The sequence below is a fragment of the Austrofundulus limnaeus genome, unplaced genomic scaffold (genome assembly GCF_001266775.1).
Source record: "Austrofundulus limnaeus strain Quisiro unplaced genomic scaffold, Austrofundulus_limnaeus-1.0 Scaffold525, whole genome shotgun sequence".
NCBI classification, from domain to species: Eukaryota; Metazoa; Chordata; class Actinopteri; order Cyprinodontiformes; family Rivulidae; genus Austrofundulus; species Austrofundulus limnaeus.
The window spans coordinates 144683-158608 of NW_013952927.1; the positions used below are offsets into that span (position 1 = coordinate 144683).

The 13926-nt window shown below is 41.5% G+C and overlaps 2 protein-coding genes across 2 annotated transcripts; one reads left to right on the forward strand and one right to left on the reverse strand.

The window, feature by feature from the left end:
• The first annotated feature begins 364 nt into the window (after nucleotides 1-364).
• On the forward strand, nucleotides 365-6618 carry tm2d3 (TM2 domain containing 3). Its single transcript, XM_014026106.1, has 6 exons — nucleotides 365-495; nucleotides 863-967; nucleotides 1767-1921; nucleotides 2061-2235; nucleotides 5152-5227; nucleotides 5348-6618. The coding sequence occupies exons 1-6, from the start codon at nucleotides 387-389 to the stop codon at nucleotides 5511-5513; spliced, it is 786 nt and encodes a 261-aa protein (XP_013881560.1). The 5' UTR covers nucleotides 365-386; the 3' UTR covers nucleotides 5514-6618.
• A 2234-nt stretch (nucleotides 6619-8852) lies between these two features.
• Nucleotides 8853-13800, reverse strand: larp6a (La ribonucleoprotein 6, translational regulator a). Its single transcript, XM_014026101.1, has 3 exons — nucleotides 12902-13800; nucleotides 11392-11590; nucleotides 8853-10694 (listed from the first exon to the last, which is right to left on the reverse strand). The coding sequence occupies exons 1-3, from the start codon at nucleotides 13717-13719 to the stop codon at nucleotides 9594-9596; spliced, it is 2118 nt and encodes a 705-aa protein (XP_013881555.1). The 5' UTR covers nucleotides 13720-13800; the 3' UTR covers nucleotides 8853-9593.
• Between the last annotated feature and the right edge of the window lie 126 nt (nucleotides 13801-13926).

A 13926-nucleotide genomic window follows, 5' to 3' on the forward strand; every position in this document is an offset into this window, starting at 1 on the left:
GGCTTGAATAGTATAAAGCTCCAAAAATGGTTGTCCACCAAAGGTCCCCATCCAACAAGAGCTGGAGAAAATTTGCAAAGGCAACAAAAATAAATAAAAGTAAAGACTTTCTACTTGTGGCCTTTTTAAATTTAAGGAGTAGAAAGTACAGATAATTGTGTGAAAATGTAAGAAGTAGAAGTAAAATGTAGGCTAAAAAAATAATTACTCAAGTAAAGTACAGATAGCCAAAAATTCTACTTAAGTACAGTAACAAAGTATTTGTACTTACTTCACAACACGACGAAGATGTGTTTTCTCGGGATTTCTCTCCTCGCGCTTCTTAACTTTGTTTTTTCCTACACGACTTGAACGCAGCAGCTGCATCTTGTTCCGCAGCAACAACAATGGCTTCTACTAGCTGTCAGATGTGGAGACCAGACCGAGGGCGGTGTTCAAAACACTACGGGATATTTGTCATATTGTTTATGGACCTGGTCTTACAGAGCGTTAGCGGTATGTTTACGCAACAACAACTACCAGTCCAGCTCATAGGGTTGTGGTCGTCATCATGTATTGATTACAGAGCTAGCTTTGCCTAGCATGTTAGCTAGCTCAATCTCGGTGCAGCTAGCTTGTTCGCAATGAAAACACTCACCGTCTAGCACTGGTTTAACAGTGGTTTATCGGAGACACTAAACGTGTTTGGTAATAACTTCGTACTACCAAACACATTCATTGTTTATGAGAACTAATTGTTAGCTGTTAATACTAAGTTGGATAAAACTATTCTACTGCGCTTTAGAAAAAAACATTTAATTACTATAATACGAGTATACAATGTATTATTGACCAGTTTTTTCATGTTCTGGTTGGTTTACAGGGTACTTGAGTTCTCCTCAGGTTAGCCACCAGGAGCCTGCTTTCAGCAGGGAATCCCAGCATCGACCCATCATCACCAGCCCTGTGGTCCCTGCTGCAGCTTCTGGTAAAAATAAATAAATAATCTCTACACAGCTGTGTTGTAAACATTAATATTCATTAGTATTTCTTCAGGTGCACATAATGACAGTAATTCCAACTACTGAAACTCTATTAACAGTACAGCTAAAACATTACTAGTATACTAATTTGAAATTTAAAATGCAGGTTTTTTTTAACTCCTAGATCATCTTATTCGTGACTGTTACAGTATTTAGTKCGTTTCTAAACTATATACGTGTTCATGAAACAGCTGTAGCTAGCCAGCAGTTTCATTTAGCTATTTCTTTAAAATATATCATTGAAAACAATGCAATCAGGATGGAAATACAAATTTCAAGTTTTGATTCTATTCTTAGATTTTGTAAAGTTGATTGCTATTGTGGGGAAAAAGATTCAATCACATTCTGTAATGAGGTTGTTGTGGTTAAAGTGCTTTTTCATCAAAGCAACTGTCAACAGGTTTTCTGTCTTAAATGGTCCTTTAAACCTGGCTGGTTTGTTGTTCATGGTATTTGTTCTGAGAACCACTGTGACCGTTTCACATATAAGTTTATAAATATATCCCTATTTCTTGAACCTTTTTATTGTCGTACTGTGTTTGTGCAAAAAGTCTTCCTCATGAGATACTGTATATGACAGAAATAAAAAAGAGATTTAGCATGTTAGTATTTTCAATGCTTCCTATTTTCTTCTCAGAAAGAGGTGTTTTGAATTCGCCACAATTAACAGCTTGTATCAARGTTGTTATATTACACTGATTATTTAAGGTAAGTTTTGCTCCAATAACCGATGTTTTTTTTTAGTGTCCCCTGTAGAAGAAGATGTTTCTGAATGTCCTAGTGGGGGTTTGTGCAGTCGTCTGCCAGCAGATTGTATTCAGTGCAATTACCAACACAACTGCACGTATGGCAAACCAGCTTCCTTCACCTGTAAACCCAATAAGGGGGTTCACTGTATAGTGAGTAGAAACTTTTTTATTAGTTAGATTTAGAGAAGGTTTCTACCTTTTTCAAGTAAATTTTTACAAGTTAAAATATAACATTAGTGCAAATGTTTCTGTGTAGTAAATTTTTTTTTCATCATTTTTGCTTTTGCAGGGAGAGTCAGGACAGCAGCAAAGCAACTTCACTCTCTCCATCATCTGTCAGTTCTGCTGGCAGCTGGAGCCCTCTCAGTACCACTGCTCCAACCCGAACAACTGTATGACAGTCTCCTGCCCACGCAAGCGCTACAACGCCACCTGTAAAGTCCTAAACCACGTGCATTGYTTAGGTATGATAATGGGTTTTTGCTTTCAATGACAGTGAGGGAACAATGTACATTCAAAGCTAGTTAATGTCTCTGTCACAGCTGTGATTTTTTTTATTTTATTTCAAATACGTAGAATTTACACAATAATCTTTTCTGTTTTGTAAAGATTTGAACTGGTAGTTTTTCACAGTGAATAAGAGACAATTTAAGCTTTTTAAACTTCTTCATTTCCTGGTAACGGAGCTCTGAGTCATGCAGACTTTGTATTCTCTGTCTGTGTTATTATACAAACACACAAATGAGATGTGTAGGATGGCTTTTTCTTTACCTTTTGTTAGGAGGGTGGCTGAAAGAAGTCAGAGTTATGTTTTAACCGTATTCGATGACTGTGGGGAAGAATAGCCCTGTTTTGGTTATTGCGTTTTAACGTCTAAATGTAAAAATTGCGTAGGCTGTGTTTAATGGCTGTTGCCATTAGAAAGAGTGAATTTAATCTGTAATGTGTCAGAGCGTAGAGGATGTTTATTTTTGTCTTTATTTTGGCTGATAGGACTGTACGCCAKGTTTATATTCACATAAAAGAGACAAGCTTTGGCTTTTCCATGGTTCAGTAACAAACATTTGATCCAGYTGAAACATTATTCCCAGACAGTCAATTTAGGAAATTAAGATGGTTGAATTCATGTATTTTTTTAAAAAATAAAATAGATTTAAAGCAGTGTTACAGTTTCTACAGAGAAAAAATGTTTTACATAAGGCCTACTCTTTTCCTCTGTGTCTATTGGCAAGCTGCAGTGTTGCTATGCTWTATTTGCTTTATTCACCAAAAAAAGACCCTTTTTTTTGGAATGCCCCCCGTGGTGCTCAATTTTGTGCAGTCTCATTCTGATTGTAAACACAGTAGAACAACCATAAGTGGTTCTTGTAGATTTTGTGCTAAATTGTTGGTGTACCTGGAAACATCTTTTAGCTTAGTGGTAAAATCACTGATTTTTAGGTGGGAAAAAATCAAATCAGTCAGTACAGAAATAACTTTAAATATTCTTCTCAGATAATTGTGTTTTAGATCATTTATGTGTGTTTAATCCTCTTGCTTGATTTATGTGCAGTAGGGATGCAAACAATTAATCGATTTATGATTAATTGTCGATTAAAGGTTTATTAGGTTAAAGTTTCTTCCATTTGATTAATTGAAAACGTCCGTTTAAACCTTATTTCGGTGTAGTTTTGACTTCATCAAGCAGAGCGCACTGCTGCTTTACCCCGGCCCTGTTATAAACTGAGCAGCAGAAAGCCGCCTGTGGGTGGGACCGCAAACGCTTGAGTCGTATTTAGTTTTACTTGCGACACAACAATAATAATGGACTATACCAAACCCGAAGGAAAAGCATTGAAGGCTGTACCGGACTGTCCAGCAGTATGATGCTTAAAACAAAAGAGAAGGACGACAGAGAACGATAAGCTAACTGTGGCTAACGTTAGCTTCCTCTTGTTGAGTTTAACTCTGTGTGAAAGAACAAACAAAAAAAAGTTACATTCGCTAAAAATATGAAGTTATTCTAATCTGTGTGACATAACCCGGCCAGTGAACCAATCTAATAAACAGTAACTGATGTCAGATCATGACATGTCCAGCAGCCCAGCTAAAATAGAAGCAGACGGAGTGTAAACAAACAAACAAACAAACAAACAATTGCCAGTACAGTACTCATTTGTATCTCACGTCTTTCAGAGATATTTTATTATGTTCTTAGTTTGATTTTGAGTTAATCGTTAAATATTACCCCGTGTTTAAATAAGGTTTTCATCTTCAGGATGGATTAAGTGTTTTACTTTTTTTTTTCAACTAGCAACTTATCAGATTCCTGTTTTGTTATATTTTATAAATATGTCCAAGTTTAATAATGTGAGAGAAATCCACATTTTTCTGTTCATTCAGTCAGTGTTTACTCACACAGCTGGCACAATGAATTGTTAMAATACTGTACTTTTTTTATTTAGTGTGTAAAAATAAAATTAGCTCTTCATGTTATAGAAAGACTCTTGATTCAAGAGAAATGTCAGGTTTTTAGGAAAATTGCCCCTTATTAATTAATCGTTAGTCGATCGATAAGATCAATCAACTTTACATTAATCCATTAATCGATAACTTGCATCCCTAATGTGCAGTCATAACATTATTGCTTATAGACAGAAAAAAATGTGTGTAGTAACAGAACAGATGTTAAAGGCAAAAATTATAACTCTTAATCYAGAAACCCTAATTTTAACTGAATTAAGTTATAGCTGTGAACATTATACTGTATTTTGCTTGTAGTTTATCTGTTTTTAGTTCAATCTTTAAAAATGACTCCAAAAATATTAATTTAGTTTGATTTTAGTTATTTATATTTGCTTACCTTACAAAGAGTCACAGCTACTGTTAGATTAAGCTTTTTTCCCACATGACTATAAAAGTAATTTCATTATTTTCTTTTGTATGTCTTAAAAGCCCATTACGCACCTAACATTTGACTGTTGGTGTGAAAAAAAAAAAGAAATCTTCAGCTTCATTTACAGAAAAATAACCTGCCTTATCAAATGTGTCAAGTTCTCCACATTTTTAAATAGAAGCTGCTTTTATTTGCTTAATGAAATACTTTGTGTGTGTGTGTGTGTGTGTGTGGGGGGTAAAGCAATTTTAGTGTTTATAAAAGGTTGTGTTAAAGTGTTAGTACTTTTGGTTGTCACTGATAAGGGCTAAAAAGGAAATGTTTCAGCCAAAAATATGACAAGTGTGAAACTAGGTTAGAGTTTGAAAAGGATCAGCAGTTTTAAACACAAAATTATGCAAACATAATTCTTACCTTGCTGACTTGTGAATGAGCCTCTTTACAGGCTTGTTGGAGTTTTCAACATCAGCGCTTCTATAATGTCTGTCGTAATTATCTCCTGCAGGCAAACGGCAGTTTCAGAAGCGTTTGTTCTGTAACTGGACTGGTGGTTACAAATGGTCGACAGCATTAGCTTTCAGGTAAACTCATCACTAGTTTTTCAAACAGCTTTGATCATTATGGGTAGTGGCATTAAAACCTCTTTTTTTGAGTCATGATAAGTTGCTCTGTTTTATTTTTCTCTCTCTCTCTTTCTGCAGCATCACTCTCGGTGGTTTTGGTGCAGACCGGTTTTATCTGGGTCAGTGGAGAGAGGGTCTGGGCAAACTGTTCAGCTTTGGCGGCCTGGGCATCTGGACTTTGATAGATGTTCTCCTGATAGGGGTCGGCTACGTGGGTCCTGCTGATGGCTCGCTCTACATTTGAAGCAAACTCTAGACTCAACTGTTGGTTTGTAACCTCCTCCTCCTCCTCACACTACTTCACCCTGCAAAGACTGAAGATCTGAGAAGCTGTGTTCTTATCACGTTCTCTGCTCAACACATCCTCGTCCCATCTGCTAACGAACAGGAAGTGTTTTCCTCTTCACGCCGCCACCAACTCTGCCCACAAAACCTTCCGATCCGTGTCAGTGGTTCTGCGCCCGTCTCCTGTTGAGATGGTGCAGACGGAGCTGTGCAGGAGGACGAGGAGCCGGTGATTATGTGCATCCAGTTGCTTTGGCCTAACTAGTGGTTAGGCTCCATCTTGCTGATGGACAGCTTTGGTTTCCTGTGGAGWTGCTCTCTCACAGACATCCTGTCACCTTAGAGTACTTATTGCTCCTCCTTTATTACAAGCTAGATGCATCAACAAGGGTCAGWAGTAACCATGGCTACATATCTTTTTTTACAGTAACGGCAGACAGAAAGAGGGCAAGTTGAAGGGTAACATTTATGTTCCAAAAGCGCRAAAATGCTGCAGAGAATGTACTGTATTGTGTTTTTATTGATGCCTGTTGCTTTTGACAAAATTCTGTAAGGACTTCAATTTTCCCCAGCATGACRTCAGTGGAAGTCACAACAAGCAGAAAACTGTCTTGTGAGTTTAAAAACAAATGTTTTTTTTTTGATAGTTTATTATACTTGCAGTTAAGTTTTTGTTAAAATACTTTTAGTGGTGGAAAAGATTTAAATGTCATCTTTTGCTGCAGCCACACTTTCTGAATGTGAACAAATAAACCACAGTTTGATTATTGATAGAAACATTTGAAATGAGCTGCAGCAGTAATCTGCAGTGACTCTGGTTTTCCCATGTTGGAGATTTTTGCAGATGTGTTGTCTGCTTTCTTTGCTAACCTTTCTGAAATATGATTTACACTGTAAAAAATATTCTGTTTCCATGTATATTTTTGGGTTTGTTTTTCTAAGTGTTGGTATTTATTTGAGGGCTGTAAATGATTTGTTTTTTTTAAGTTCTATAAATAAAATGTAACTACTTAACACTGCTTACACAACATTACTAAATACACACCACACGTAAGCATGTTTAATCTGTTTATGGTTTATTGTGGCGACACTGACCTGGTTTATAATGGTGACTAATGTGGATTTTTTTTGTTTTGTTTTTGCTCTGTCAGTAGTTTTATCCTGGAAAATGCTTTTGTTTCTTTCAGACGCTGCATGTTCAGCAGTGAGGTCACAGGTCAGAATCACAACTTCCTGAGCCTGGGTTCTTTTTGAATCTGCCATAAGATTGAGCTTTTCACTCGTGAGCTCTTCTCCCTGCAGCCCATTACAAGGATTTATTTTTATTATTATTAGCCGAGGTTTGTTTTTGTCTTTTCTTTTTCCCACGTTTTACACAGCTAGTGGTGAGAGAGGCCTGTGATACCCCTCAGGCTGTGGCAGACGGAGAGGGTCATTGAGTTAACGTCGTGACAGAGGAACATTCTCTTCCTGTCTGTTCGACCCGGAGCACTGAAACTACAGCTGACGTTAGTGAACATAGTCATCAGTGACAGCTTTCATGGTACCAAGTTTTACTTACACGTTGTGTTGCATCATAGCTTTTAAAAAAAAGCATTTCCTTTCTAGTAGGTTCTTGTAGTTTGTGTCGACTTTTCCAATTGGCTGTTTTGGTGAGGCTGCAAAAAAATGTCTCCACCCTAATTTTAGTTCCTCAGTGTTGACGCCACCCACTCACAGTCACTACAGCTCCCACCTACAGACTGATGCAAGTGATGGCATATTCTGTGCTGCGAGGCGAGGAGACTACTAAAACGTACTTTGTTTTTCTCCATTTGAAGTCTTGTAATTTAGCCTGAAAAAGACTATAGTTCCTGTATCATGTTAGCATTTTGGCCAATTCCATGTTTAAGTTTCTGCAGTATTTGGTTACAAACTATAAAAATATATTACCAACAGCTGCCATAATTTGACAGAACAATTTTTTATTCAAAACGTAATGATATAAACCTGAATACTGCGCACAAAAAAAGCTATTAACTTCAGATGCAATCTAATCACATCTTACAAATTATCTAAAAAAGTTCAAAGTAAATAAACTGCACAAACTACCTTCTTATTCATAAATCAGTGCTCACTGCCAAATGATATATAATGACCAGAGCTGTGGTATTATCTCTTATTGATATTCCAATTTGATCCAATTATAAAGCTATCTTCAGTGGTCATATAGAATTTCATCTTTTGAAAATGCTGCTTTCATTCTGTGGCACTTTTCCCCCTCACAGTCATTATGCCCAGAATCAGTCTTGGATAGTGATCAAAAACGGACGAACTCACGACTTCCTCATTCTGAATTGCTAATAATGCAAAGAGGTGGAGAACAAAAGTTTATTCATCTCTCTCTTATGCAATCCCACTTWGTCTCATCAGGTCATCCAGCACAGCCTCAGATTGTGTCTTCTCATTACCTTCACGCCTACAGCAGTTTAAATCCAACACAAAGCACAAAAAAATAAATTTGATCCCACCTGACGGCATGAGAATGATTAGTGCTCATGAAGTGTTCACAACCCTTTTACCTCTGTTTTGTTTTGTAAAAACAAAATGCAATGACTCACAGTGGCCTAATTATTTAAAAGTAATCAGGAGAAGAGGACCAATCAGTGCCAAATTGAAAACAAAGCTCTTCAACATTATCCAAATTAAAAGGACCAATATAAAAGCAGTTTGTTATACAATTTTAAACCATTTTTGTTACATGAAATTGCTGTTGCTRTGGGCTGCTGTCCTGTAATCCAGGTGTGATAGGGATTTTCACCTGAATGCAAAGTTAAAATTATGATTCCGCTTCAAACTTCTAATCCTAGTTCTCTGCATCAACCCACTGAAATAGACAAAAATGGAGATTTCATCCAGCTCAGCTTGYAAAAGCTACATTTAGGCTTTTTCTTCTAAAACAAATACAATGCTTCGCAGAAAACCAGTAACAAGACACTAAAGCTGCTGCTTACCAAGACACAAACAGGTTGGACTACAGGAGCAGGGATGGGCAGACCTGACTATTCAAACTTGATCCCAGTTGTCCAAAACGTAGCTACATTTGCATACTGAACCGGCTCCGTCAAATAAGTTTGCAACTTTGTTTTTAAATCTCTGCATAGATATTTTGCATTAACAAAAAAAGTTGGTCATTTTAGAGCACGTTTCTTTGAAGAAACTTTTCAACTTTTCTGAAATTTGTCAATTTGGTACCACTATGATTTTTGGTAGCAACTTTTTGAAGTTGTTTCAAGTGATTAAAACAAAGAGTCCAAACTAAATTGCAATCTCAGTGATTTATTTGTACAATAAGATTCTCAGTGTACAAATGCCCTAGCTCAGATGTAAAAGGCAACATAAGAGCATCTTTTCTCCCCAACCTGAACATCCCTCAAAACCACAGTGAGCTTAGACTGACAATAAAAAAAATAAAATTAAATAAAAAAATAAAGCAGCTACTTGCAAATACGTACAGGATTTGAAACAAACCCTATAAAAATGCAGAAGTTATACTGAAAATGAAATAAAAACTGAACAAAAAAAATGACATCCAACTTCTATGGCAGTGGAGCCATTATGGCCTCATTAAATAGCATGTGAAAGCATAATTCATGTTTAACAAAAACAGAAAAAGGCATATGGTGACATCAAATCCATGTGCCCACGCCACTTAAACATCTGAACACCATCCACACAGAGTGGTTGCAAGATTTTACACTGTAGACTAGACTTTAACATAAGTTTGAGTTCTCTCTAGCTTGTCTCAAGAGAAACAAACTTAGAGGAAACTAGGCAACATGGTCCATTTCAGCGATGGATGTAGTTTTCTCTCAAAGCCATATCAGTTTACATTCACTTAAATTTCCCCATTGGTAAATCCCATAATCTTACCATGGTAACACAAAATGCTGTATAAAAATATAACAGACACACTAAACATATCTACACAGTCTCGAATGTTGACAGAAGGGGAGAGCAACAAGTTTCCATTGGATCCTTTTTCATGGAGTCCCACTGATCAAGTCTGAGTAGCAGCACTCTTTCCCCGCTCAGCAACAGTGACTCCATGAAAGCCACGAGTTCCATCAGGACCCCTTGGCAGCCTCATTACTCCTGGCGGCAGACCGTCGGCGTTCTGGATCTTTCTGCCCAGCATGGGGCTGCCGACGGGACTGCTCTCCTGAGAGGCCACCTGCTTGCGCCGCTGAACCCATGGGCTCCCAGAAGGCGTGAGGCTGCTGTCCGARGAGTAGTCTGCCCAGCGGCGCCCAGCCTCGGGGCTCAGCCTGCCCTCGCTCACTAAGGGAGACTTGTGGGAATGATGGGATTTACGCTGAGGGCACGGGCTGGCACGGGGGCTCGACCAGGGACTGTTACGTGGAGACATACCGGGACTTAAGTGATTATTGTTCTGAAAGCCGATGCCGGCAGTGGTGGGGCTGAGCTTGTTGCAGGATTGGGACTTTCTCGCCAGACTGGGAGACGTGGGGGTGCTTTCCGTCTCCGAGGAGCTGCAAGCAGAGTCGTCCCCGTGGTACTGAAGCTCTCGCACTCGGCTGTTCAGAGAGCGGCTTTTGCGCATCCCTCCCTCCTCGCGAGGTCGTTCTTTGGATACCTTCTTTTTAGGCGGCTTTGTTCCGATCAGGACCACTCTCAACCCCAGCGAACCGCTTCCTCCATCCTCACCTCCCACGGCCTCGTTGGCTTTTACGGCAGCCTCCACCTCCTCAAACTCCACAATGGCACACTCCTCTGTGCCTAGCTGAGAGTAGCGCCCACTCAGTCTCTTCAGGTCCGCCGGCAGGTCCTTCCCTGGCTTCAAGACTCGGACAGAAGCAATGGCGCCGTATGTCCCGAACGCTTTCAGCAGCAGCTTCATAAGCTGCTCCTGTTGAGTGGCTCCACCCTCACAGCTTCCGTTATCTTTCGTGAGAGCGGCCAGTTCAGGCCACTTCTGCAAATCGCTTAGCAGCAGCATTCGGCTGGGTAACGACTCGCTGGCAAAGACRGGCACTGCAGATTTACGTCGCACCTTGCGCCCCTCATCGTTCAGCTCAAGTATCTTTGAGTGCTTCAGAGCATAGGCTGTTGTTCTCCAGTCACGAGTCAAGTGTTTAACCTGCAACAAAGACAACACCTGGGTCACTACAAAGCCTTGAAGYGAGTCCCTAACCATCAAGTCACATGATTAATGCAGTAATTTGCAAATCAGTTTGAAGCAGATACTGAAGGACCACCCAAGAAAACTAAATCTTTATATTGTGGCATATTGATTTCAGTTATTGAAGAACCAATAACAATCAGTCCAGCTCTAGTTTATTTCAAAAGTGACTACTACGTTTGGCATGGTAGGTTATTGTGGCATAAACAGAATGAAAGTTTCAATTAGAAGCCAGCATGTCTGCATGCATGAGTCTGAAGTAGCACCTGCTGTTGTGAATCAGTGTGAGAACATCATTAAACAGCTAGTCATGCTAACACTAGAAACATTCAGTCGTTGCTATTCTAATCTTAGCCTTTGTCAATGGGAATTACAATAATGAAAACTATTAAGGGTCCTATTTTTAAAACGTTAACTCCTACTAAATTACAAAAAAATCAAATTTGTATATTGTGGCTGGAGCTCATATTCTGCTGGTTCTCAGTTCAGGATGACCAAAACATTATTAATTAGCCCGCAATTCAGTATGTAGCATACGGAATGTACACTGTAATTTAGGCCGTTACAGCTTTGTGTGCAATTTGCTTTTAGCAGGTCAGCTATTCAGATGATTTCCTGTCGCGTTTGCACCCAAGTGACCGGCAGCCATGGTTACCTTTTTGAACGAGGTGAGCAGCTTGACACTGACAAAACCGAGTTTATTGCGCCTGACATGTTTCAGCAGGAAGGCGTCGTGCTCCAAGTTCTCATCAGACAGGTAGAACTCAATCTGAGCGACCAGCTTTTGGATGAGCTCTGGATCTGGGGGCTGCCAGCTCTCCTCCTCCAGCTCTCCTCCGCTGGTGCCTGCACCACTGTGTGGGAAGAGAACATGTCAGCAGAGACTCCTGTTGGAATGAAAAAGCCGAATGTTTCTCATCTCGTAAAGCATCAACATTACAACTGTTGCATCCCCACCCCACTCAATGCTCATTAATACAATAAGCCAGAGGCTTACAAATTGTTGGCAGAGACTAATCCTCATCCTGCCATTTCCYTTGCCCATTGCAACTGCCTGCTCGCCTTTTCCTTTTAAGATTTTTTTTCCCTTGCAGCCATCCACAAACCAGGTCTGCAGCCACAGTCCCTGCTCAGTTCCAGGCCTGAAACTGCCACAGCCTCGCCATCTGAAAGATGCACTGTCACAGACTCTCCCACAAAGAATATGGTGACTTAAATCTAAAAAAAAAAAATGCATCAACAGCAAATGCGAAACTCAAAAGACCTGGCTCAGGCTGTGAAGTAGCACAGTCAGGTGACCTTGCACATTGGAGTGGGTTTGAATGAAAATTTTGAGGATGACTCATCACCTCCCTCTCACACACACACACACACACACACACAGTCAACAGCTTTCCAGCAGTATGACCACACAGCTGGTAGTAGTATTGAAAAAGACAGTCCCCACATAGACGACAAGTGAGGCATCAGCACCGACAGGGACCCTGGATCGGCCTGAAAGCTTGTGGGAAGTCTCTGAAGGAATGCTGCAAYGATCAGGTGAAAAGAAACCACAAACCAGAGTTAACACCACTTCTTAAAGATTTAAGCTTACCGTGGCCTCTTATGTCAATAACGACACAGCAACAAACCCTCTCGTTGAAAGATTTACTTCACCTTTGGCCCATCCATCACTGACTCACTGTTTGCACACGTAGTCTGAGCAGGGGCCCTATAGGCCAGGGGGGATAAAAATAGCAGGCCATGACGCAAGGGAATTAGATTAAAGTGAAGGTTGCTGTCCTCAGCTCTGTTTCAGGTGTCTGCCTTTTACAGCCCCAGGACAACACTTYCCCACCAGAACAGAGAATATCCCCCGCGGTGCCGCCGACACTCCTGTGTGAACCCACTGTGGTCCTCTCACACGGTTGTGCTGTTCGGCGTGTTTTACAATCACCTCTTGGAATCTCTTTGTTTTGTGCAGCTCCACGCGCACACAGCTGATCTTATATCCGGGGAAACAAACAGAACCTGTCAGAAGTGCGCGCGACGCCACTTCAGCAGCTGCTGCTGATTAACGAGGCAGGAAAACTGGGATTTCACCAGACTATAGTGAAAGTGCACTACAAGGTTAATAAAGAAGTTAAAATAAAGACTTCATGTCGTTAAAGAGGTAGAATAAATACCTTGATTTGTCATGTCTCCCGATTTCGTCCTCGCTGCAGCTGCCTCGGAGACAGTCCACGCTGTTATGGGTGGACTCGTCCTCCGGCTCCTCGTCCTCCGCCGCCTGGATGGCCACGGTTATCGTCACGGTGCCCATCTCCTGGGAGAGCTGGTCCACGGTGATGACCTCGTCGACGCCCCGCTGCTGCTGCTCCTCCGGGGACGCACCTGAGGCGCATTCCGCCGGGTGGGCTCCGGGGATCCCCACGGCCCCGCTCATCATGATCGCGCTTCTGGAACGAGTCAGGGCGGTCCCACCAGGTGCCTCCCAGTCCGGGCTGACGGGGGCGCCTCGTCCCTGGATAATAAAACTCGGAGCGATCTGGTTCAGCTCGAAGGCACGGGCTGGAGGAGAAAGAGGAGGAGGCGGCGGTGGTGGTGGTGGTGGAGGATACGGGGCGCGCAGAGCTGCTCGACGACTCCAGCGACGGCGGAGGAGGACCCAGGGGGCTCCGAAGACGCGCTCCACGGCTCGCCAGAGAGCCCCGGTCCAGATCCGAGCCTGCGGGGGGCCCTGAGGAGCGGCGGGGCTTGTAGCGGCCGGCGAGACGCAGCCTGGACCTGGTAAAACCGAGGAGCTAGAGCCTCCTTGTGCTCCCACTGCTGCTACTTCCTCATATGTAAGAGGCTTTCTGCTTTTGAAACGAGCTCTGGGATTGGGCCGCGGCAGCGCGTCTTCACAGTCCTTCCCAACCCACAGGCAGAAGCTGACACAAAGCCAAGGAGGAGGCAGGAGGAAGGACAGGCAGCGCATGAAGGCGTTCACTAAAGCGTACATGTTTCTACCGTGTTGTTTCCCCACTTTTACACACACACRTACACTGGCTGTTTGTTTCTGTGAAGACACGCGTGGCCCCTTCTGCACGTCTCTAAGTAGAGGAACAAGCTCACGTGTTCTCTGTTTTCTAATTAGGAAACTGCCGACACACACACACACACACACACACACACACACACACACACACACACACACACACACACACAC